Source organism: Remersonia thermophila, chromosome 1 (assembly GCF_042764415.1).
Source record: "Remersonia thermophila strain ATCC 22073 chromosome 1, whole genome shotgun sequence".
Taxonomy (NCBI): domain Eukaryota; kingdom Fungi; phylum Ascomycota; class Sordariomycetes; order Sordariales; family Chaetomiaceae; genus Remersonia; species Remersonia thermophila.
This window is the reverse complement of record NC_092217.1, coordinates 1,875,049-1,899,411: the sequence shown is the minus strand read 5'-3', so window position 1 is coordinate 1,899,411 and position 24,363 is coordinate 1,875,049. Positions and strand designations below refer to the sequence as shown.

General features: G+C 60.8%; 7 protein-coding genes across 7 annotated transcripts; 3 read left to right on the top strand and 4 right to left on the bottom strand.

Moving 5' to 3' along the window:
• Positions 1 to 1,231: 1,231 nt before the first annotated feature.
• Positions 1,232 to 3,169, top strand: VTJ83DRAFT_536 (uncharacterized protein; the record flags this gene model as incomplete). The annotated part of the gene is made up of 4 exons (XM_071011951.1): positions 1,232 to 1,477; positions 1,570 to 2,502; positions 2,584 to 2,758; positions 2,838 to 3,169. The coding sequence occupies 4 exons, from the start codon at positions 1,232 to 1,234 to the stop codon at positions 3,167 to 3,169; spliced, it is 1,686 nt and encodes a 561-aa protein (XP_070869889.1).
• Positions 3,170 to 3,411: 242 nt separating this feature from the next.
• Positions 3,412 to 4,500, bottom strand: VTJ83DRAFT_535 (uncharacterized protein; the record flags this gene model as incomplete). The annotated part of the gene is made up of 1 exon (XM_071011940.1): positions 3,412 to 4,500. One exon carries the CDS (start codon positions 4,498 to 4,500, stop codon positions 3,412 to 3,414), a length of 1,089 nt encoding a protein of 362 aa, XP_070869888.1.
• Positions 4,501 to 5,024: 524 nt separating this feature from the next.
• Positions 5,025 to 6,247, bottom strand: VTJ83DRAFT_534 (uncharacterized protein; the record flags this gene model as incomplete). The annotated part of the gene is made up of 3 exons (XM_071011929.1): positions 5,025 to 5,237; positions 5,298 to 5,671; positions 5,767 to 6,247. 3 exons carry the CDS (start codon positions 6,245 to 6,247, stop codon positions 5,025 to 5,027), a joined length of 1,068 nt encoding a protein of 355 aa, XP_070869887.1.
• A 1,534-nt stretch (positions 6,248 to 7,781) lies between these two features.
• On the bottom strand, positions 7,782 to 10,174 carry VTJ83DRAFT_533 (uncharacterized protein; the record flags this gene model as incomplete). The annotated part of the gene is made up of 5 exons (XM_071011918.1): positions 7,782 to 7,950; positions 8,008 to 9,210; positions 9,653 to 9,756; positions 9,825 to 10,040; positions 10,103 to 10,174. 5 exons carry the CDS (start codon positions 10,172 to 10,174, stop codon positions 7,782 to 7,784), a joined length of 1,764 nt encoding a protein of 587 aa, XP_070869886.1.
• A 1,380-nt stretch (positions 10,175 to 11,554) lies between these two features.
• Positions 11,555 to 16,056, top strand: VTJ83DRAFT_532 (uncharacterized protein; the record flags this gene model as incomplete). Its single annotated transcript, XM_071011907.1, has 5 exons — positions 11,555 to 12,198; positions 12,252 to 13,538; positions 13,591 to 14,123; positions 14,186 to 14,405; positions 14,520 to 16,056. 5 exons carry the CDS (start codon positions 11,555 to 11,557, stop codon positions 16,054 to 16,056), a joined length of 4,221 nt encoding a protein of 1,406 aa, XP_070869885.1.
• A 1,673-nt stretch (positions 16,057 to 17,729) lies between these two features.
• VTJ83DRAFT_531 (uncharacterized protein) lies at positions 17,730 to 19,010 on the top strand (the record flags this gene model as incomplete). Its single annotated transcript, XM_071011896.1, has 1 exon — positions 17,730 to 19,010. The coding sequence occupies one exon, from the start codon at positions 17,730 to 17,732 to the stop codon at positions 19,008 to 19,010; it is 1,281 nt and encodes a 426-aa protein (XP_070869884.1).
• A 2,796-nt stretch (positions 19,011 to 21,806) lies between these two features.
• Positions 21,807 to 23,151, bottom strand: VTJ83DRAFT_530 (uncharacterized protein; the record flags this gene model as incomplete). The annotated part of the gene is made up of 5 exons (XM_071011885.1): positions 21,807 to 22,151; positions 22,259 to 22,346; positions 22,444 to 22,797; positions 22,965 to 22,972; positions 23,140 to 23,151. 5 exons carry the CDS (start codon positions 23,149 to 23,151, stop codon positions 21,807 to 21,809), a joined length of 807 nt encoding a protein of 268 aa, XP_070869883.1.
• Between the last annotated feature and the right edge of the window lie 1,212 nt (positions 23,152 to 24,363).

Here is a 24,363-nt window from a genome sequence, read left to right as displayed (position 1 = left end):
ATGTCGGTAGGCGGTTAGATGGACAAGAGAGATGCCAAACGACCATCACGGAGGGCATACCTTTAATATACACTGTAGTCTGGTGGCCAAAGGATCCCCAGCATCGTCGTATTCGCGGAGGTCCAACTGGACATGGCCTGCGCCCCGAACCCATGACACCTAGCTCGTCGCGGGCGATCGACAAACGGCAACCAGCCGATCCAATCAAGTTCCGACGATCGGTCCAGAATCCCCGAAACGTGCACGACCTGGAGTCCCTCGCATGTTCAAGGTTGCTCTCGTCTCGGACGAGAAACACCTGGCGCCGCAGCCCCAGAGCAGCGTTTTGGAAAGTGTTGCAACAGGGGAGGGTTGCAAGCGTGTCAGGTACGCGACCCCTGTTGTTGACCCCTGGATCCTCAGCTTTCAGATCAACCAGGCGGGGCTGAGCATCCAGAACGCTGGGAAGCAAGGCGATGGCTCCGGAAATCCGATCAAGCAAACTTCAGATGACAAGCGATCAGCAAGAGGAGCCAAAGAACCATTCGGTCTTTTCTTGAGAGGTTAGTTTGGCACGACCCGTTGCGCCATGGCTCGTACGCTACTCGTCAATCCATCAGCCCGAGGATCAAGGTTGGCATCAATGGTGCACCATCAGGATGAGCGGAAGAGCTTGCTGTGTAATGTCTGATCTAGCTCCCTAAACCAGGGACCTAGGTAGGTAATGAACCTTCGGGTGCCAAGTCCGGGTCAGGTGATGACAGCGATGTGGATGCTTCCCCGCTGCGTGGCATCCCGCCCCGAAGGGTCACCGAGAATGGACGGCGCGGGGCCGACGGTAGCCCCACTCTCGGCACACCGCCGGGCAGCGCCAATCCGGTCTTGGAAAGGACCGCCCTTCGAAAGCCGATGCCAGCCTTGGATTGCCTGCCAACAATATCCAAGGACGCTGGCAGGGGAGGGGGGCGCCGAGATCCGCCCTATCTAAGCCTACCTCCCATTAGCTACCCGAGACACCTCATGATAGCTTTGCACAAGGTATTACCCAGGGCAAGGTCCCTTATGAATGGGTTGGGGTGAGGGGACCTGCTCGGCTATGAAGTCCCGGCGTTCTCAGAGAAACCTTGCTTCAACGTCCAACGTCCAACATCCAACGCCACGTCCCCCGACTCGGACTTCGAGCCGCTTCAGGGGCATGACATCCGTGCTGCCGTGATTCCCATCGCCTGCACCCCCTCCATTCACAGCCATCATGCCGTACCAGTCAACCTTCCCCGCGCTGGACATACCCAATGTCGACCTCTGGACCCTCATCTTCGGCCAGAGGCAGCGAGACTTCTCCCCGGCCAAGGAGATCCTCATCAGCGCCGACACGGACCGCTCGTACACGTGGGACCAGGTCCGCGCCGCCTCGGCGGGGTTCGGACAGGGCCTGAGAGCCTCGTGGGGATGGAACAAGGGCGACATCTTGACCTTTTACACACCAAACTCGATCGACGTGTGTCTGCCCCAACCCGATGAACCACCTGTGTACCTAGGTACCTAGACAAGCTGTCGGTCCCAAAGTGCTGACGCGCCCTCCCTCCTCAGACCCCGATCCTCACCCTGGGCACCCTCTGGGCCGGCGGCATCGTCTCCCCTGCCAACCCTCTCTACACCGTGGACGAGCTTGCCTTCCAGCTTCGCGACTCTGGAGCCAAAGGGCTCGTCACCCAGCTCGACTACCTGCCCACCGCCCTCGCCGCCGCCAAAAAGGCCAACCTCCCCGCCCATCGCATCCTCCTCCTCGGGCCCCAGCGCCATGACCCCTCCGGCCAGGCCCGTCATTTCTCCGACCTCGTCAGCGACCCCAAGACGACGACGACGACGACGACGACGCCCCCGGTACCCTTCCAGCCCTCGGCGGACCTCGCCTTCCTCGTCTACTCCTCGGGCACCACCGGCCTCCCCAAGGGCGTCGGCCTCACCCACCGCAATATGGTCGCCAACGTGCTCCAGGCGAGCTACGTCGAGGGCGCGCAGTGGCGGTGCCGCGGCGGGCCCGACGGGCAGGGGGACGCGCAGCTGGCCGTGCTCCCCTTTTTCCACATCTTTGGGCTCACCTGCGGCCTGCTCATGTCGCTCCACGAAGGCTGGAGGCTGGTGGTGCTCGAGGGCGGCGGCCGGTTCGACCTCGAGCGCGCCCTGGCCGCGATCCAGAGGCACCGCATCGCCTTCGCGTACCTGCCGCCCCCCGTGGTGCTCGCCTTCGCCAAGCACGAGGCGGTCGGGCGGTACGACCTGAGCTCGCTCAAGTGCCTGCACTCCGGCGCCGCGCCGCTGACGCGGGAGCTGACCGAGGCGGTGTGGGAGCGGTTGAAGGTGCCGGTGAAGCAGGGGTACGGCCTGTCGGAGACGAGCGCGGTGGTGTGCTGTCAGACGGCGGACGAGTGGGCAAAGTTTATGGGGTCGGTGGGGAAGCTGATGCCGGGGATGGAGGCGAAGGTGGTGGATGAGGAGGGCAAGGAGGTCAAGGACGGCGAGGTGAGTTATCCCGCTTCCTCTCCCGCGCATGCTCTTCTCCCTTTTCCTCCCGCGGCTTGCTGACGAAGTCTCCCCTCAAAGCCCGGCGAGCTGTGGCTCAGGGGACCCAACGTGTTCCCCGGCTACTTCAAGCGTCCCGAGCTTACCAAGGACGCATTCTCCCCCGACGGCTTCTTCAAGACAGGCGACGTCTTCCGCCGCGACAAGCACGGCAACTTTTACTGCGTGGACCGGCTGAAGGAGCTGATCAAATACAGTATGCCTTTCCATCCATCCCTGGTGCATGGCATCCTCCCCGTTTCGCCGTCTGTGCTAACCGACACGCCCCCCCTTAGACGGCTACCCCGTCCCCCCCGCCGAGATCGAGGGCATCCTCCTCGGCCACAGCGAGGTGGCAGACGCGTGCGTCATCGGCGTCGAGGACCCGGGGAAGGCGACCGAGGTGCCGCGAGCGTACGTGGTGCTCCGTGAGGGCGTCGCGGCGAATGACGGCAAGGCGCACGAGCTGGAGGAGTGGGTCGCAAAGCGAGTGGCGCCGCACAAGAGGCTACGCGGAGGCGTGTGGTTTGTGGACAAGGTGCCCAAGTCGCCGAGCGGCAAAGTGCTGAGGAGGCTGATGAGAGAGCAGGCGAAGAAGGAGAGGAGGGCAGCGGGGAGCAAGCTGTGAAGGGTGTCCGTGGGCGGCTTGTTGGGTCCTCCTGGGATGGAGGTCATCGTTTGTCTTGTTGCCATGGCGGCGCTCTGGGAAGGAGAATCAAAAGAGCGCACACACGCCGTTTCTGGTTCCGTCGTCGACTATGACGCACCCCCGACGTCTACGTCGTCCGCAGTCTACAAGTACAGGCCTTCCATCATTCCAGGTACACATGGACGCAAGTTGGTATCGTACAATGGCATTCCGCCCTCACCTCACCCCATCCTCTCGGCCTCCTCGAGCAACCCCTCCACCGTAAACCTCCGATCCCCCTTGGCGAACCACTCCAGCAGCCTCCTCCTCGACTCGGCCCTCTGCTTCCCCGCGTCCCCGCCGGCCCCGTCCCACCCGCCGTAAAACCTCTGCAGGCACATGACCAGCCACCTCGCGTCCTCCACCGCGACCCCGCGATCGTCCATGACGTGGCCCTGCATCAGCACCACCCCGTGCGACTCGGCCAGGTCGCGGTAGTGCGTCACGGTCGTGTGCGGCGCCGCAAACTCGCCGCGGGCCTTGTACTCGGCCAGCTGGGTAAACAAGACGGTCGCGCTGCGCGTCGGCGCGTCCCAGGTCCACTGGAGGAAGTGGATCTCGGCCCCTCCCTCTTCTGGAGAAGAAGAAGAAGAAGAAGAAGAGGGGGGAGGGCGCGCCGTGACGGGCACGGGCAGGACGAACTGCGGGTGCTGCCGCGCGACGGCCTCCATGGTGGCGAAGGTCTCGGCGGGGATGACGGCGCAGAGGGAGCGCGGGTTCGAGGCGTGCCGGAGCCGCCAGATGGCGGTCAGCTCCTTGACGGGGAGGGCGCTGGCCTTGGGGATGTCGAGGATGGAGGAGAGGGGCTTGACGCCCGCCGAGGAGGCCGGCGCGTCCGGGGCTTTTGGCGTCGCTTGCGGTATGGGTTGCGGCGGCGGGGGCGGCGGCGGGTGCGTTAATGAGGAGTGCTGCTGTGAAGGGGCGCTGGGTGCCGGGCCCGCCGTTCCGCCGGCCGGGGGAGGGACGACGGCGTCGAATTCCTTGCGGAGATCATCGATCTTGTCGGCGTAGGCGGCGCGGAGAGAGTCGATGTCGGCATGGCCCTCCTCGTGCGCCTTGCGGGCGAGCTTGTCGCGGTACTTTTCGAGCACCCCGGGCTTGAGCTCTTGCTTCCGGTCGCAGGCCGTGGCCACGAAGAAGCGGACGTCTTGAACCCGCGCCCAGCGCCGCTGCTGGTGGAGCGGGGTGGGCGGCGATGCGAGCGGGCCGTTGCGCAAGGCGCCGCTGCCCGTCTGCAGGTGCCGCAGCACCGAGAGGCGCGTGGTGGTCATTGTCGGGTGTCGGGTCGAGGTTGAGGGGTGGACGGCGACGGTGGGTGGCTGACGCATGCCGTCTCGAAAGTTTTGGCGGTAGGACAGCATCCCCGCACCCTAACCCTGACTCACCCTTTGCTTTCCCCAGACATGGCGAACCTCACAGCATGCCGACGACGCTTTATCACTCACCACGGTGCAACTACAGAATAGGAGCTCCGCCAAGCATGCTACGTCGAAGCTCATCAACAGCGATCGCACACTCTGGGGCCTCTCGAGTAACATCTCATCTCAGAAATCATAAGCGACCACGCCTCCTTCACGGCGCACTTGTTCTATTCGCTCTCCTGTTGTACAAGGCCACACGGCAGCAAGGAAAAGCTCAAGAAGCATCTAGTACAAGCCGTCCGTCTCCGGCCAACCTTCCCATCTCTAGGCAGGTAGTAGGTATCTCAATCACAGAAGCATTCCGCCCCACCCCAAGACTCCCGTCTCCGTTCACTTTTCAGCCTCCATTCCCAGCTCAGCTGCCGTCTCCGCACTTAAGCGTTGACGCGCTTGAACACCCACTGGGGGGTGTCCTCGGGGAAGGGGACGCCGAGCTCGAAAAGCTTGACAACGACGTTCGAGAAGTCCTTGAAGAAGAGGTCGTTGTCGGCAGCGTACTTCTTGACCCACTCGCGGAACTTCTTGTCCTCGACGAGCGCCATGTCGGCCGGCAGCATCATGAGGGACTTGGTCTTCTTGTCCTCGTACTGTTCAAGCCTGTCAGCAAAAGACTTCCCAAAAACCGCGTCTCGGACGCAAGAACGCACCTGCTTAGGACCGTTCCACTTCTTCCACTGCCACTTCTCCTCCAGCAGCAGCCTGTAGTAGTCGTTGGTCAGGACGGTCGGGGAGAAGGTCCAGGGGCCCGAGTAGCCGGAGCGGTCGGTGTGGCAGCGGCCGAGAGCGTGGGCGCCAGCAAGGGCGACAATCTCCTGGTCGTTGAAGCCCATGCGGTAGAAGATGTTGCGCAGGTGGTCCTGGCCCTGGGCGGCATCAGGCAGGCGGCCGTCGGGGGTGCAGGCAGACACGTCCTTGTCCTGACGGCCGGGGCGGTACGGGACATCGGGGCCCAGCATCTCCTGGATGGCGCACACGCCGGCCAGGATCCACAGGTCAGAGTAGGTGATCCAAGGGAACTTCTCTGTTGCCGAGGAGGGGGGATTGTCAGCCCAAATTCGGTGCTCCTTTCTCTCCCTATATATAGTGTTCTCACTCATCCCAATAGTGCGAACTTACGCTTCACGGGCTCGAGGAAGTCGCGGGCGGCCTTCAGACCAGCGTTGGCGCCGTGGTCGCTCTCGGGGGAGAAGCGCATGGTGGCGCCGTTGCTGCCACCGGTCTTGGTGTTCACATCGTAGGTGCCGCTGGCGTGCCAGGCGAGGCGGACCAGGACGGGGCCGTAGCTGCCGTCGTCATAGTCCTCGTTCTCCTCGAGGCGGTTCGCAATCTCGTTGTAGACGGCCTGGTAGTCCTCGAACTTGGGCTTGAAGACCTTGGGCAGGGCCGATCCCTGTTGGTTGAGGTAGTACCAGCCGCCACCGCCGACGGCGGCGGCACCGACGAGCCAAACCCAGGCCGACGAGCCCTTCTTGGCCGCGGGCTCGGACGAGTAGAAGCGCCGGCCGCTCTGGCGGAAGGCGATGCGAGGGGCCGCGGCGAAAGCCGGGCGGGCCGAGGTGCGCAGAGCGCGGGTGAAGGTGCGAGTCGCGGTGGCCATCTGCGTTTGTTGCACAAGGCCCGGTTAGAAAATTAGGTGCTTAGGGGGGGGACGTGATGGGATCGCTGCCGGAGCGATATCGTGATGGGCAGAGTAAAGAAAGCCACGCCGCGGAGAAAGAGAGCCGCCGACATGTGGGGGAGCAGAAACGACAGCGTTGGTGGGTTGGGGGAGAAAGATCTCACCTTGAATGGGATCGTCTCAAAAAGATCGCCGTGCAGATGGAGTATTAAAAAGGAGAGAGAGAGAGAGGGAATTTGGCCACAAAGAAGCCGTTGCAACAGTTGAAGGCGAGATGGATGTGTAATCCAATCGCCGGGGGGAACGCCGTGGTGGGCTGGCCCAGCTCGGCTGTTCGCCAACAACGAGTAGAATCCCGTCGAAAATGTTATGGGCGGTGCCTGAGTGGTCAATTCGAGCGATGAGATGATCCGGGGATCCGCTTTGTGGGGCCATTCTCCCATTGTGAGACAGCCCGAAGCAATCCCCGGGCCGTGTCACTCTCGCCATCCTCTCCACGCAAAAGCCCAACGCCCCGCATGGAAAGGTCCACAAGGGAGGTGGACCCCGGAGCATAACCCCGCCAAGTCCGTGATAACGGAGCCGACACCGCGCATCTCCGAGAGGAACGCCGAGGATGGCGGCGACATAGGTGGGATGGCGGCAACAAATGTGGGCATGCACTCTCGGACATGGGGCTGGCAGCTTTGCGTCAGCGCGCTAGGCGGATGCGTCGGGGTCACGAAAACATGTGACAGCTCAAATCCCCACAACCGGCCTCTCGGGCGTCTGGGCGCCTGGGCGTCTGGGCGTGTGGATGGGACGGGACGCCTTGAGCCACCCAAGGTCCCTACATAGTAGGTACTGTCCCTAGGTACCTTACTACCGGTACCTACGTACTGTATATCCCAGCATGAACCCATGAAATATCGAAACATACACTGGACGTACATAGCTTCAGCACAGAGCCCCGGTGACCGTCTACACAGTAGGTCGAACACCTAGGCAGCTCACTATTGGAATCTACCTCGTCTGACTGCCCGGGCACGGCCAGACGGGTACCACGGCGGACAGGCCGGCTCAAAAACGGTCCATGTGTCTTTTCACCTGCAGACGGAACTGACTGATATCAAAGGCGGACTGAACTACTGAACCACTGCACCACTGCATCACCGCGAGGTAGGATGGACATCTTTTGTATGAAAAACAACTAACTGAGAACACCAAGAGCTAAACTAATACAGAAGATGATACGGTCGGTCTACAGTACCACGACCTCGGCATCGTGCAATTGATTGGCCACCAATCGATACGGCCAGCCCGGCCGGCAAGCCAGGAACTGTCCTCACCAAGCCAGAGATGGTCCTCACCAAGCCCAAGGTCATTCGGTGCCTTGAACAGGCCTTTTCGCCACGACGGACATGCCGTCCTTGTCGTGTTGCTCCATGTCAGGCCTCGAAATGCGTTCCCATACTTACGTAGGAGGTTCCCGACGGCGACTACAATTACCATGGAGCAAGGATGTCCCCGCCGCCTAGTGGAAACTCGCCGGTCCCTGAGCGCTGGGGTCCGGGTCCACGTATAATTCGTAAAAGGCCGGAAACCGCCTCTCCGCCTTGCTGCGGGTGGCCTCATCAAGCTCTGGCAGCCCGGCGCCGTCCTTGGACAACTTCGCCTTGGTGATAGGAGAGACAGACTGGGGCCTGCACGTCAGGTTAGCATGTCGATCGTTGGCTTTCCTCGGGAAGAATGAAACGCACCCAAACAGCTCCCGGTCGATGAGAAGGAACTCCTTCATCGCCTGCTTGCCTCCTCGCTGCTGCAGGTACGTCATGTACACCTTGCCAATCTCCTGCTTGACTCCCGGGGAGAGCCGGCTCTTGGCACGCAGGTCGGTGAAGAGGTTCCTGATGCGCGCAAAGTGCTGCGCCTCGACCTCCGCGCTGGTCGGCTGCTCCAGCTCGAACTCGAGGTATTTCTGCCAGAAGTGGCGGCTGTCGGCGTACCATTCAACGTTCTTCGCAAACGCGGCGCGGGCCTCTTCGGGAGAGCCCTTGAACTTCCACAGCAAAAAGGCCCACTCCACCACGAGCGCGGCCTTGGTAAAGAGGTCGACGGCGGGAGAGTCGATCTGCTCCTTGTACACCTCAATGGCCGCGTCGAGCCCGCTCTGGCGCCGCTGCAGGTTGGCCCACGACACGATGGCCTCGACGCAATCGGGCAGCTTCATGAGAATGGCCGCGTGGATGTCGCGCGCCACGTCGATCCGGCCGCACATCTCCTCAAAGTAGGCATACTGCAGCCGGATGCCCGGCCGGCTGACGGGCACGAACAGCGTGGCCGCCCGCTGGTAGATGTTGCGCACCTCTTCCTCCTTGCCCTCCTGCGCCGACATCCACCGCGCGTACCGCAGCCAGAACTCCTCGTAGAGCGCGCACGTCACCAGGCACCGCTCATAAAGGCAGACAATGCGCTGGTAGTCCCCCTCGGCCTCTTCGAAGTCGAGGTACTTGCGCCAGTTGGCCAGCTGCTGGTGCTCGAGCTCCGTGACGTGGAAGTAGGGACGCTTGATCTCGGCCTCGTAGGTCCAACGCTTGCTCGTCTCTTCCTGCGTGCGCTGGAAGATGACGTAGAAGGCGGCGTCGATCTTGACGCGGATGTCGCGCTCGATCTCGGGCTCCGTCTTCGGCATGGCGAACTGGGCGGCCTCGAGCTCCACCGCGCTGCGGTACTGCGCCAGCTCGTCGGCCGGAACGAGCTCAGCCAGCGGCTGCGTATGGGCCATCTGGCGGAAACGTTCAAAGTAGCGCGCATACTGGTGCATCGGGATGTGGATGACGCGATTCAGGATGGCGAAGATGCGGTCCTGTGCCTCTTGCCGCGTCTCGTACTCCAGATACTTGTCCCAGAAAGGATGCGACAGAAAATCCAGGCCGATGTGCGAGGCGGCACGCTCAAACAGCCTGAAAGCAGGGTTAGCCACGACGAAACGGCGGCAAGGGGGGGCGAGAACAGGGGCGGGATGGGAAGGGTGTGCAAATACAAGAGGGGACTTGGTGCAAGCAAATGTTATCTGTCCACGGAGGCCAGACTACACTCCGGGGAACGTGCGAGCGGGAAATGGATGGTGGAAGGCCATAGCACACGGGATGCCATCTGCCGAGCACAGCAGAGCCTGGTAAGATATTGTGAGAGAGCGATCCCAGCAGGGGGTGGCGGGCTGCCTGTGGTATCTCTCACCATGTCCCTAGCAGTCGAATGGTCCGGGTGGTTGTGGCGTCTTTGTCGGCCGGCCGGCGGCGGCCAGCCTCGCAAGCTTGCTGCGGGTGAGGAGGCCAAAGGGGGAGGAGAGGGGGGGGGAGGGAGGGGAGGGGATGGGAAGGAAAACGGCCTGCGAATACTTACTCTCTCACCAGGTCGGGGTTGTGGGTGGTCTCCATCTTGAAGGAGCAGTACTCGGTCCAGAGGTCGACGGAATTGGTGATGCTGGCGCATCCCCTCTCGTAGACCTGACAAACGACGTGCGTTAGCCTTTGCGCCGGTGCAACGAAGAAGCGTGATGTGTCGAGCGGCATACCATCTCGGCGGACTCGGGGCCCGAAATGTTGAACTCGAGATCCGCATACTTCTTCCAGTACCCGAAGAGAAGGGGGAACTTGAGCAAGAAGCGGTCATAGGAGTCTCGGAGCGTGGCCAGCGCCTGGGGGCTCGAATTGCGGTTGAGACCGCCCTCGAGGCCCTCGCAGGCGCGGATCAACTTTTCCCAATTCTCAAAGTTGTCGGAATCCGATTCCTGTGCTCGCGATACGACATTAGCGCTTGGTGATGGTTTGCGACGCGATCTCAATGACGTACGAGTTCGACATTGAGACGCTTAATCTCGGCATTTTCCTCGTCGGTGCCACCGTAGTTTGCGAAGTCACCCATGGTCGAAGATGGACAACTGATCGTTGTTGTGCGTTGGTTTGTGGAATCGATGCGCAGCCCTGATGAGGAAAACAATGCAGCGTCGTGCCGAGATAGAATTCGGGGAGTTTGAATTAGAAAAGGACAAAGGCAGAGCGGGTTTAGGCTTGGGAAGTGGAAAGTTGCAAAGGAGAAAAGCTGATGCGCGTGCCAGGAGCCGCGTTTGTTCGTTCATTGGCCCACTCAGAAAGAGGTCAAGCGAGGCTGGGCGAGGCGTCTGATTATGTCATCACCCGCAAGCCGCCTCGATCCGGGACCGATTCGACGGTTTCCTCTTTTGATCAACAGAATCATGGGATTTCCGATGGTTCAACGACATGGGTAACTGGTAACTACGCAGTAACTACTGTGTACTATGTAGTTACCGGCTACCCAAGTAGGCAGACGGCTGCAAGTTCAGGTGCTAATACTTGCCAAAACACCCGTTAACTTATCACTCCCTCCACCCTTTTCCTTCTCAGGTTGTTTTTGCTGTCCCTCTCTTCCCCCAGGCTCCTTTCCCCCCTTTCTCCTTTTTTTCCCCATTTTTCATTTCCTCTTTTCTCTCCCCCCCAACCACCACTGCTTAATTTCTGTTTGAAAAGCCACCCGGCAGGGCAGGTAGGTACCTACCGCGCTCCCTATCGATGGTATTCTGGGACTATGATGTCAGTCTCAGAACCAGCCTGAGGAGCATTTCGTCCTGGAACCAGCACTAGGTTCACAAAGTCAGACATGACTTTGAAGGACACGGGTGGAAGAATCAAGATTGGGTTATCGGGATGCTCGAGCCAACCCCGAAACCCGAGCGCTGTGTAACCTGAAAATGGGATCCAGAAGCCCATCGCGGGCTGCTAACATCGACCCCAGATTGTCAGCCCTGCAGCCAAGGTGCTCAGAAGCTCCCTGCCCCATCAAAGGCGCGTCCAATGAATGAGCCGCACGCAACGTCAGGCCCCTAAAGTTGGACCTTACGGGGCCTGGAACCTTGGAAACTTTCCGCGGTGGGAACCTCCACCACCTTCGCTGCTCCCCACTTCCGCCGCAACCTCTGTAAGCTGGTACTTTGTGCTCCTCGCTGCGTTATAACCTCCAGGAGCTTACACAAGGGGCATGCCGTTGTCTTGAGCGGGATTCTAAGACAGTGCCTAGACCCGGCTGTCGATCTGGTTTCAAGGGCGTTTTCTATCTCATCTTCAACCCTCGCTTCCATTCCGATTGTTGGGCCGTCGACCGCCGTGTCCCGTGTCCCGCTCCTTCGGCCATGCTCTCGGCGCCGGGCTCCGAATCCTGTCTCCGTCGCAACCGCATTGCCATTTCTATCGTTCGGCTCTAATTCTTAGGCCCGGCGACGACTGCGGCATGGACCCCAACTATTCTTCGCCGTCGACGGCCTTGTGGCTGGGCCAATCGCCGTCCCTCGAGAAATCCAGCCAAATCCTGCTCTGCGAATACCCCCACCGTTCCATTGCCATCGCAACCGACTCGCATGCCCTGATTCTGCGACACAGCACCGCTGCCGGCGATTCCGTCGCAAACGCCTTCCTCGCGTCCCCCTCGACCGCCCGGCAGCGCTCGGCGACCTCGGATAGCGCCGCCCCGAAATGCATGGTCGAATTCACCCGTCGGACGGACGGCTTGCTCGCCGATTATCGACCGCTCACCCCACGACCCATCTACGGGACTCTCGGGCTCATAACCCTCGAGCGAGATGTGTTCTTGTGCGTCATCACACAGGCCTCACGCGTGGCGACATTGCGACCGGGCGAGACGGTTGAGAAGATCGAGGCCGTCCAGTTCTTCTGCCTCAGCTCTGCCGACTACGACAACGTACCCGCGCTCGACCCATACGATCCCGACTCGGACGCCGCGTCGATATACAGCCAAGGCCTGGGCAGGCAAAACGCTTTGATTGAGCACCCTTGCCAGGAGCTCATGAAACTGCTCGGCAACGGGACCTTCTACTACAGCACCGACTTCGATGTTACGAATCGCATGCAGGACAGGTAGGAGAGGTGGGCGACGCGTGCAAAGGAGCCGCGCGGCTAACAGGATGCAGGCCGGTGGATGCCGCCGAGTTCGATATTGACAATTTTGACGAGTCATTCTTGTGGAATTCCTTCATGATCCGTCCGCTGGTCCTGTTTCGGTCGCGACTACAAAAGCAAGACCGGGATGCGTTGGATGCCTCGAGGATATTGACCTCGGCAATTCGCGGGTTTTGTAGGAGCTGGGCGATACCGCCATCCGCAGCACCGTTAAGCACGGCCAGGTCCGGCTTGCCGTCGTATCTGACAGTCATATCGCGGCTGTCATGCAAGCGGGCCGGGACGAGGTTTAACTCCCGGGGCATCGACGACGACGGAAACGTAGCCAACTTTGTCGAGACCGAAACGACGTATTGGAGCCCTTCTGGCGTCGTCTTCTCCTACGTCCAGGTCCGCGGCTCCGTGCCTGTCTTCTGGGAGCAGGCCGCCGGTCTGCTGCCAAACCAGCAGAAAATCACCATTACGCGGTCAGCCGACGGAACCCAGCCGGCCTTTGACAAGCATTTCCACGATCTCGAACAAGCCTACGGCGCCGTCCACGTGGTGAACCTCCTCAGCGCCACCAAACCAGGAGAGCTCGAGCTCACGACCCTCTATCGAGAAGGGATCCGGAACTGCCCCCTTAGCCGGCCAGGAGGAGGTCGGTCGAGGGACCACGCGCTGCTGAGGGAAACAGAGTACGACTTTCATGCCGAGACCAAAGGTCCTCAGGGGTATGTGGCAGCCAACGAGATCCGCCGGTACATCGAGCACTCGGCGGACGGGTTCGCGTACTACCTGGCCCAGGAGTCGGACGACGTCGGCACGCCAGGGGGCCAGAAGCAGCGCCGCTACGTGGTGGTTCTGCAGCAGGAGGGCGTCTTCCGGACAAACTGCCTAGACTGTCTGGACAGAACGAACCTGATTCAGACCATCATCTCCCAGATGGCTGTCGAGTCCTTCCTTGGGCACCGAGGAGAGCGGGCTCTCTCTGATTTCTGGTCTCGGCATGCCAATCTCTGGGCCGACAATGGCGATTCTCTGTCCAAGATCTACGCCGGGACGGGCGCGCTGAAGTCTTCCTTCACCCGCACGGGCAAGATGTCGCTCGCGGGAGCCATCGCCGACGTGCGCAAGTCGGCTACCCGGCTCTACTACAACAACTTTGCAGATAAGTCACGCCAGATCACCATTGACACGCTCTTGGGAAGGATGGTAGGCCAGACCCCCGTGATTCTCTTCGATCCCATCAGCGACTACGTCGCGGGGGAGCTGCAGCGGCGGAGCCACGAATATTCGACGAACGAGAAGATTCACATGTGAGCCAATCATCCGAAGATCCCCTTTCCAGACGATACTGACACGTCGCAGCCTCGTCGGGACTTTCAATCTCAACGGCAAAACCGAAGGCCTCGACGAGGATCTCTCGCCTTGGCTCTGCCCTCCCGAGCTGGGGTCCATCCAGCCAGAAATCATCGCGATCGGGTTCCAAGAAATCGTCGAGCTCAACCCTCAACAGATTATGAACAGCGACCCGACCAGGAAGCAGCTGTGGGAGCGTGCCATTAAGAGCACCTTGGACCAGCGCTTCGGGAAGGGCGGTGACAAGTACGTGTTGCTGCGGAGCGGGCAGCTAGTCGGCGCCGCGCTGTGCATCTTTGTTAAAGCGTCGGTGCTGCACCACATCAAGAACGTCGAGGGCAGCGTCAAGAAGACGGGCATGTCAGGCATGGCCGGTAACAAGGGAGCCGTTGCCATCCGGCTTGATTACGCAAACACGCCAATATGCTTCGTGACGGCGCACTTGGCCGCGGGATTTGCCAACTATGAGGAGCGGAATCGTGACTATGCCACCATCGACCAGGGCCTTTGGTTTCAGAGGAACCGTGGGATCCGGGACCACGGTAAGCAACCCCCCCGACATGGCTGAGAGGATTCCGTCTCGGCTGACAGCAGGACGGCATAGACTCGGTGATTTGGTTCGGCGACTTCAACTACCGCATCGGTCTCGACTTGGAAACGACCAAGGGGTTGGTGAAGCGCGGCGACATCGAAACACTGTTCGAGAACGACCAGCTCAATCTGCAGATGGTGGCCGGACTTGCTTTCCAATACTACTCCGAGTCGCGCATCACGTTCATGCCGACGTACAAGTACGATATTGGTACAGACGTTTTTGACACATCGTAGGCCTCTCTCTCTCTCTCTCTCTCTCTCTCTCTCTCTCTCTCTCTCTCTCTCTCTCTCTCTCTCTCTCTCTCTCTGTACTCCTTCTGGAACACATGCTAAGCCCATAACAGTGAAAAGGCGCGGATTCCGGCCTGGACAGATCGAATTCTCCGAAAAGGCCCGAACCTCCGACAGCTGGCCTACAACTCAGCCCCGTTGCGCTTCTCGGACCACAGGCCCGTGTACGCCATCTTCGAATGCACCGTCAGCATCGTGAACGAGAAACGGCGGGACAAGATCAGCCGGGAAATCTACGAGCGGCGGAAGGCCGAGGTCGGGGGTAACACGGCGACCTTGATTGCGCACGAGACGGACGATGAAGACCTGATCGGTTACGACGCCATCGAGCCGGGCCTGCCACCGGCCAGTTCGGACCGGCAAAAATGGTGGCTGGAGAGCGGCAAGATGGCTCGCACGTCCATCAGCCCGCCGAAGCCCGACCACCCAGGATCGCAGACCATTCTGAACCCCAGGCGACCAACGAACCCACACGTGCCGACCGACGAGCCGGACTGGGTCAGCGTCCCTCGATCCGAGTCGAGGCTGTCGTCTTTCTCCAGCATGTCCACCTCGCCGTACGAGCATGTTAATCACTCCATGCTGCTGTCCTCATCGCTGTCAAGCTCGGCGCCGAGAAAGCCGTATGACGCTTCTGGGCTGCCGGCTAAGGTCGGGCGGATGCAGATCAGCGACGACGCAAAAGCGACAGAAGCACCGCCTCCGCCTCCACCGCGGCGGCAGACGGGCATGGGATCCGGGCTCCCCTCAGGCAGTCCAAGCTCTCCGAGCATGCAGAAGCGGAAGCCGATACCTCCTCCTAGGACGGCGCCGGCGCAACCCCCCGTCGGGCCGAAGCCGGCGGCGGCAGCGCCGGTTCAGGTTCAGCCGCCAAAGCCCAAGGCCGCCCCGCCGGTGGCAAAGAAACCAGCACACCTCGCTGCCCCCGCATCTCCGGCGAGCAGCACCGCGTCAAACATCGGGTCGGAGGCAACATTACACGGCTCCGGATCCGCCGTGGGCATGCTGTCGTTGGCGCTGCCAGCAGCAGCGACAATCACAGATCAGCCCAGGCCACAGCCGTCGACTCCGACGTTGGCAGGTTCTAACGGCTTCAAGTCGGACCTGAGCCGCAGCCTGGCCTCTCTGCAGGCGCAGATGGCAAGCGGCCAGCCCGGGATAACAGCGGATATGCAGCCTTTACAGCCCATGCGGAGGGCTAACAGCAGCATGGGCGCCGTCGGGGTGGCTCAGGGAGTGAAGAGGACGGCGACGGCGCCGCCGGCGGGTGGGATACCGCTCGTCGGGCTGGCCAAGGCAACAGCGACAGCGGCAGCGGCAGCGGCGAAGCCGATACCGGTGCCAGCATCACCGCCACCGCAGCAGCAAGAACGGAAGCCTCCGCTGCCGAGTCGGAAGCCCACCGCGCCGATTCCGGTTCCGGGTCATGGTCAAGTGACCTCGCCAACAGCGGCGGCAGCAGCCGCCGCGGCAAGGAAGAAGGGGCCGCCTCCGCCGCCGCAACACCCTCAGAGGACCGCGGCGGTGGATCTGCTGGGGGATGACGTGGCGAGCGAACTGAGCGGGTGGGAGGCACTGAAGCCTTCATAGGTCGAAAGTGGTTTTTACTTGGGCGCTCTGGGGTCGAAACGGTAGCGGATCATAGTAGACAGGTGGAATTACCTACAGATTTAGAATGGGAGGCCGGCCGAGATGGGCTTCGATCCCTTCCGCCTTGACAGTTCCCAAAAGTTCCATGGCAGTTGGAGCTTTGCGTGTTGTTGGCGCCCTGGCGAGGAGATGCTGCCTTTCTCACATGCTCCACATGCCATGCCTGTCTGACAGAGGCTGAAAGGCTTACGTCCGAAACCATTCATGCACGTCATATCACCGACTTCGATGGCGCTGAGGATTTCAAGGCGATCGGATCGCCTGGAGAAAGCCTGCCTGCCTGCCTGCCTGCCTGCCTGCCTGCCTGCCCGCCTGCAAGGCTGATTAATGTCCAATTTCCCAAGGCCATGGAACCGGATGAGGTGTGCAGAGAACATCGGAGGGCGTGGTCTTGGCCAAGCGACCTCCATGCCTTATGCAGCAGCACAGCGCGCCTCAAGGGGACGGAACCGGCAGCGCCCACTCACATGTTGGCGCCCCCGGATGCCGGCTTCCGAGCAGCTCCCCCCTCCAAGCCCACCCGCAACTTGCCCAGAACCCAAAAACGCAGGCGGCGCGGGCCGCTAAACGGTAACGGGCTTAGTTCTGCGGGGCCAACGGAGGAAGGTGGCCCCGCTACATACCCGCCCCCCCCCCCCCCCCGCCTCCCATCTTGGGCGGTCGGCGGTGGCTGCTGTTGTTGTTGTTGCTGCTGCTGCTGTTGCTGCGGCTTCCGCCCCCAAGCGACTGGACAAGGATGTCATGACAGGTGCATCCGCTTTCGTCATGACTCGACCTTCGTCATGGGCGTTTTCGTCCGTCCCAAGTAATACACCAACTACTCCGTATGCCAAGTGTGCACTACGAAGTAACTACCTGCACCGCACTCCTTACTGTGTACATACCTAGGTACATACACTCCAACGGACCACGGTCCATGGTCCACGGTCCACCCGACAGCTTGACCTCTTGTTTACATACACTCCCTGCACGAGTTGTCACTGTTGAGAAACCCAGCAATTTGTTTGGCCTTTCGGAATTAACAGCCGAATCTCGGTTATCATTTCCTTAAACTTTGACCAAACACCGTTGCATCGCTGCCGTTGTCCGTGATTTCTGGTCATTTTTTCGTCGGCCGGAGGCGAGCACCCGAACCCCTGCACAAACCGAGGTCGGGGTTGCATTCTTGTGGCGTCTGGCGAGCGGCGATCTCTGGGGGCACAACCACTCCACGACCTGCCTGCGTTGATCAGGAGAAACAAGAAACAGCTTTGGGTTGCAAAGCTGCTCGTTCCGTGTCGTGCTTCGCCGTCGAGCACAGCTGACTTTGGCCGCTGTCGCGTTTGGGTGGTTGCCGATCGGACACGCGATCTTGAATCACAGACGCACGAGAACCGCCACTACAGACGCTGCAGACCCCGGGCGGGCAGGCCGGAGGTTGGTCCCCCCCCCCGTCCCCTCCGAGATGGCAGCTTTGGATGCGTGTCCGGGTCTCGTTGTGCCGTGTGCCAACTCGTTAACCTCTCCGAGCGCAGATCACGGACCGCCCTTTTGCGAGGGGGCACGCCCACCCTTAGTATCGCAATCACCGACCTCTCGGCTCCCTCCTCTTCGTCATGCCGCATGCAATCACCATGGACCACGCACCAAACACGTCCCCGAGGACCCAGCCCGCCCAGCCCATCCCCCAAGCCCCCGTGCCGCTCGCCCTGTCCGACTACATTTCGCGCGGCGCTCCTCGCTCCGACACCGCCATGGATAACCAGCTCGCCGTCGGTGTCGCGAGGAAGCTCGAGCTCATGGCCCCAGAGCCCGAACGCGTCCCCGTTCAAGACGAGCCGAGGTCGCCTTTATCAACTCAGCAGCCGGGCGAGAAAGCCACCCCGCCGCCATCAAACCTCGAAGCCGATTCCGCTCCGCCCCCTCCTCCTCCTCCTCCACCACCACCACCACCACCCGCCGACTGGCTGGCCATACGGCAGCAGCTCCTTCCACGAAAGAACCAGGGCAAGAAAGCCGATTGGATACGCGGCTGGAGCCATGCCGTGAGCTTGCACGGCGACTCGGCTTACTGCGCCTGCTCCGAGACCATTGAGCATGTCCACCACGTCCGCCGCAAGAGCCGATCAAGCGACATTGCTGGCAACGTACGCGCCATTTTCCAGAGGACCGCCAGCCCCTCGTCGGCTAGCAACAAGAACGGCTCCAAGCCTGCCCCCGAGCCTGAAATCTGCCCGAACTGCAGCCGGCCGTCGTCCCCGCCACCAAGCCCCTCTGCCGCCGCCAGCTTCGGCAGCGAAAAGGCCTTCAGCACCCGCAGCCTCACCAAGCGCCTGAGCAGCTTGTTCTTGCGCGTGAAGTCTCTGCGTCTGGAAAGAAGCCCTTCCGCGCCAAAACCTCGTCGCCGTCGAGGCCGCAGGCGGGGAAACGGTAACGATGGCGATGATGAAGATGATGACGACGACGACGAGGAGGGTCCGCACACGGCCACTTGGCCTGATGGCATCTATCAGCCTCCGTGGGCCGTAGCGAACGGCCAGGCCCGTCCGCCAAAACGCAGCTTCGCCATGCCGCGACCCTCAAGCCAGCCGGTTTCAGCCCCGCCTCCCAACTCCTCATCACGCGATGGCGGGCCCAGCGAATACATCGCCGCCTTGCGGAACTCGCTCTCTCGAGGGAGGCTGTCGGCGCGCGGCGGCGGTGCGGCGGGGGCTGCAGCGGCGGGAGACAAGACAAGAGGGCTCCGGGGCGCGGCAGCGCGACCGCAATCATCGTCGTCATCGGAGCTTACAGACTCCTCCGCAGCGCGCCCGCGCCCGGGGTTTACGAGGAGCATGTCGAGGTTGAGGAGAGCCGCGGCCCTGCTGCAGCGCGCGACGACACCGCCCACAACAACGAGCCGGCCCAAGGGTTAGGAACTTGCAAGCAGCCGAAACGGGGGGCAAGAAAATGCGATGCCGCAGCTGCGGCCACGGCCGCGGCGACAACCTGCAAGGTCAAATCTTGTGCATCATCGAGGATGAAGACGACGTGGTGCTGTCGGCCTTGACGGCAATTGACTTCGAGGCCGGAAGACAACGCACCCGCACGCGTACCAGTAGGCGAGCTCGCGCTTGAGTGAGGCCAATCCAAGATGATCACCCCATCGACACGAAATTCGAGATGGGACGATGGCCATCTCAGACACCCCGGCCCGGAGCCATCATGTGGAATGATTTGTCCCGCCAATCACATCATCACCGACTTCCTGGGAGGAAAGGAAGAGGAGCTTCTCGCGTCATCCAACCCAGCCATTCACATGCCTGCGACCAGGGAACCAGTCACGGCTCATATTTACCATTCTTGATCAAAGAAAAAAGCGGACGAGAGGCTCGAAATCAGCTGCTATAGTCGCATCTCTTATCTGGCCAGAGCCGACCCCTCTGTTCAAGACATGCATCGGGCTCTGAGGCGGCCCAGAATACATATACACATAACCGCCTGCATATTCCCTTACCTACGTGCTTTCCTGAGCACACGGGGAGATGCATAATGTTGGGAAGGAGAGTTATTGAGACTCTGAATGTTGCCGGGGACCACAGAACCGCGAAGGGGAAGGAGGGGGAGAGGGGTGAGACGAGGAGACGGTAATGAGCCAGCTGTGCCAGCGCCTTGTTGGCGTGAACGGCGAACTGACATCGGCGCTCCTGGAAGAAGACGAAATACATAGATAACCCGAGGTGGGGAAAGCAGAGGAGGAAGGGAGATGGGCGCATTATATACCCAACGCTTGGCTAATGGTAGTATTGTTAATGCTGAACGGATCTTGATAGCAGAGGTTATGGTCCAGACATACGAGCACCTGAGTTTCAGAGTAGGCATCTTGATACTCGGAAAAGACTAGTTAGAGTTAGGGCATGGGTAGCAACACTATGCTTTCCGAACCACACCCAACCCGGTTCCTTTACGGTCTACACGCCTTCGTTGGCCGCAGATCCAGAGGTGCCCTGGCTGCCCTTCGAAGGCCCCAAGTGAAGAGAGCTGCGACGCTGCTTCGTTGCTGGCCTTTCACCTCACAAAGTCTCGCGGCCGCGCCTGGGAATGGCACGACCATGGACAGGGTTCAACACGTGGCAAGGCTCGGGTTTGTCAAGGCAATTCCATGCGGAAGAAGGAAGCAAGAAAAAAAGGGAAATCCCGCTTCCTTGTGTTTGATTGAAGTCGCTACCGAAAACAGGGGTATCGTCTCGTCATGCTCTGGGGTCCATGGCTCTCCGTGTCCTGCAGAGCTGTCACGAGTCAGCTGTGAGGATTCAGGGGGGATACGAGAGAGGGGGTGGAGGGGTACACTAGCGGTTGTGGTGGGGGGGCGGGGCAAGGCGGCCGACCAGATGTCCCATGGATAGGTATTGTACCTATGTACTCACCTACTACGCAGCAGTTCCTCTTTTGTGCCCAAATGACAAAAGAAAAGGCCCAACCCCGGCCCACCCTCCAGCTTCCAGGTTGCCTTGTCGCGCTTGACGCCGACGAGCTCGGCGGTTCCTAGCGCCCAAGGTCTCCACAGCCTAAATACCTACCCTCCCAAAAACCAGGTACGTACGTATCTAGGTCAGGTACCTAGGTATGGGCTGCTTACGGGATGCGCTTTCCAACCTGGTGCCGGTAGACAGAAACAATTCGCATCCACTTAATGATGCGGGACCTACACAGACAAGTCAATATTTCTCCGTGTCAGATTCGCACCGGCAGCACAGCAACATCATCATGGCAAAGCTTGTCAGCTGGTGGCAGAGTTCCCTCCCCGCTATTCGACCATCGGGCAACGGAATGCTGAGGGGGACAAGGGGGGGCAAGATACGATCGTGACAAGGGGGGCCTGTTTACCGTTGTCGGAACGAAACCGGTCATGCCAGAGGTAGAGAGGCAGGACTGTGTTTACCCGACACAGATCGGACCATGGCATACAAACATACAGACGGACCCTGGGTATAGTGGTGTGTGTATTTGTTGCCTCTCTCGACCATAATAGCCGGACGGGTGGGGGACTTTGTGGTTGGTGGTGTAGTGGTGATGGTGGTGGTGGTGGATTGGATTTAAGATGTGGTGTTTGGGCAGTTTCGTCATGGTTTCCTCCCGCGCCATCTTGTGGATGGCAAGGCGGATGACCAAAGATAAAGAAAACCAGCCCGGCTCCAGGGGAGGGAGGTAGTGTAAGGCAGCGCGGACAAACAAGGAGGAATAAACGACATGACGCGAGGGGGGAAGACAAAGAAAAGGAGACACAATTAAAAACAACGTGGGGAAGAAAAGGCACCATGCCCTGCATTTTCGGATCCACCCCTTCTCTCCCTAAGCTTCGGTAACAAACCAACTCCCTTTACGCAGTCCCGGATTCCCCTTCGTATGCCCTGACCAAAGGCAGTAGCAGGAAGTGGTGGCGAGATGGAGAGAATCCCCCCAGACAGCGAACCAACCAGCCCTGATCAGAGACAAAGCTCCGAAGACCCAACCCCAAATAATCATAAAACTTGGGTCTCGCCTCGAGGGGCCGCGCAGGATCCCGGCGCGGTTGACCAAACGCGCGCCGCAATTCCGGCCGTCAAAGAGGCAGAGGAAATAGGTGCGTGTGGACGTTTCGCGCGCGCGGTAAACCGTTCGACGAGAAAGAAAAAGGCATGGCGAGAGGCCCCGACGAAAACGATGGCCGGTGTGTGCTGTCAAAAAGCTGCTTACTGATCCGCAGGCTTGTCGGCCTGGCTGTCGGCCTCGGCCTTGTCGTCGGCCTTGTCCTCCTTGGGGGGCTCGGCGACGCCCTCGGGCTCGCCGTTGTCGGACGAGGTCCAGAGGGTCAGGTTGTCGCGCAGGAGCTGCATGATCAGGGTGCTGTCGCGGTACGACTCCTCCGAGAGGGAGTCGAGCTCGGCGATAGCATCGTCGAAGGCCTGCTTGGCCAGGTGGCAGGCGCGGTCGGGCGAGTTGAGAATCTCGTAGTAGAAGACGGAGAAGTTGAGGGCCAGACCCAGGCGGATCGGGTGGGTCGGGGTCAGCTCCGTCTGGGCGACGTCGGTGGCGCTCTGTGGAAGGTTAGGCGGCGCGCGTCAACGAGAGGCGGGTTCACGACGTGGAGCGGATGGAGCGGATGGGGGTAGAGAGTCTTGACGAGAGCTCGGTCTTTGCGTACCTTGTAAGCCTCGTGGGCAGCGGTGGCAGCCACCTTGCGCTTCTCGCCCGAGGCGAACTCGGCGAGGTAGCGGTGGTAGTCGCCCTTCCTACACAGCCGGCCCATGTTAGCGCGACGACTTCCTCTCGGTCCGGCAAAAACGCGGTCGCGTCGCAAACGCGCGGGGTGTGGCGGCGGAGACGCACATCTTGTGGTAGAAGACCTTGGACTCGCCGGTGGCGGCATGGGGGATGAGGCTCTCGTCGAGGACCTCAAGGACGTCCTGGCAGACCTTCTCGAGCTCGCCCTCGATCTTGTGGCGGTACTCGCGGATGGTGGCGACGTGCTTCTCGGAGCCCTTGGACTCCTCCTTCTGCTCGATGGACGAGATGATGCGCCAGCTGGCGCGGCGGGTGCCGACGACGTTCTTGTAGGCGACCGACAGGAGGTTGCGCTCGTCGACGGTGAGCTCACCACCCATCTTGGCCACCTCCTTCATGTAGGTGACCATCTCATCGTAGCGCTCGGCCTGCTCGCAAAGGCGGGCGAGGAAAGTCTTGCTGCAAACATGGCGACCGGGTCAGTCTAGCTAGGAAACTCTACGGCAGGCCCTCGCGTAGGTAGGTGGTGGCGGTGGTGGTGGTGGTTGCGTAGCACGCAGCGACCTGCCGGCATCGACCATGTTGCCGCCGCGCAGGACGAGACGCGGACGGGACGAGAAACACACCTTTCGCGCTGCGAGAGAGGCAGGGCAGGTTAGCATGTGTGCCATCGAGGACGAACGCAGGTGCGCAGGGTCGAGGTGGGTGTTATCGCTCAGGCCTCGCCACCGTGATGCGGCGACAGCGCGGTATCGCGAGACGAGGCAGAAAGGAGAGAAGAGGAGGACGGCATGAACATACCTCATTCGCCATGGTTGCTGTGTGATGTGATGGGAGGGGGAAAGAAGTGCAGGTGGGATTCGATGCAAAAAGAGAGAGGAGTGGGTAAAATGGGTTGAAGTCGGTCGTGGGAAAGTCGCAGAAAAGGTGTCAAAAGGTTGGGTTTGTTGTTTTTTGGGTCAAGTTTGGAGGTGGGCTCCGATGTTGAGGAACGGCGGGACTTTGGCTCTGGCGGCGGGAGGGTCGTTGGCTCCCCCTCACTGCGCGACGATGAGTGGCCGCCTGGGGGTTTAGGGGAGGGAGGGGTAGGGGACGGCCCCCCCCCTCCCCTGGCTTTTTTCTGCTCTTGCTGAGGCCGCTGAGAGCGGCCGGCGCGTTAAGGCCCGACGCCAACGTCACACGTTATTTCCCTGCGAAATGGGAGTCCCCCCTTAACAGCAAACCCTCGTCCCAACCTTGGAACCCTGGAACCTCACCCAACAGGAGGCGACCCCACTCCCGGCTTCGGGATGGTCAAGGTTCCTTGATGGCTGCCCTGTCCTGCGAGCTGCGAGCTGCGACCTGCAACCTCCGCTAGGAGCTGTGCGCGTGTGTCGGCTGGCTGGCTGGCTGCGGTGTCAGTGTGTCCATCCAATCCATCCCATCCATCCCTCCAAAGGGGTTTCCAGGTTCCCAGCACATCCCCGTCACAGGGTCACACAGCTCCCAATCTCCCACCACCTAACCTCAGCACGCGCCCGGCAGCAATCCCGAGGCGCAACCGTTTGCGCTGCGCTGCGCCGTCGTGAGCCTTCCCGTCTGTCCGCCCATGTGCGGCGCGCGCATGGTTCCTGTCCGGGCTGTGGGCCATGGAGGTGAGGCCGCCTTCGGCATCACGCGTCAGGCCGAGACATGCCTCTTCCCCTTTGCTGCCCGGAAATTGAGATTGGCTTGTCTCACAGCCCTACCACCAATCCATTTGCATTTACACTAGATACTCAAGGGGTGGGGGGAAATCCCATCGACGCCGTCGCCCCGCCAGGCCTCCATGCTGTGTACTATGTATGTACATACACTCGTTATGGAGTTGAGGGGGAGGAGGGGAAAGGGAGGGGCATCTGCTGCACGTCACACAAAACCAGCACAACCACAACTTCACTTGTCTCTGCGTGCTGTGCCAGCGTTTGGCTCTGATCCCTCTCTCTCCCGATCTGAGCGAATAAGCAACGCCAGCCCTCACATCACGTTACGCAGTAGTTATTTCTC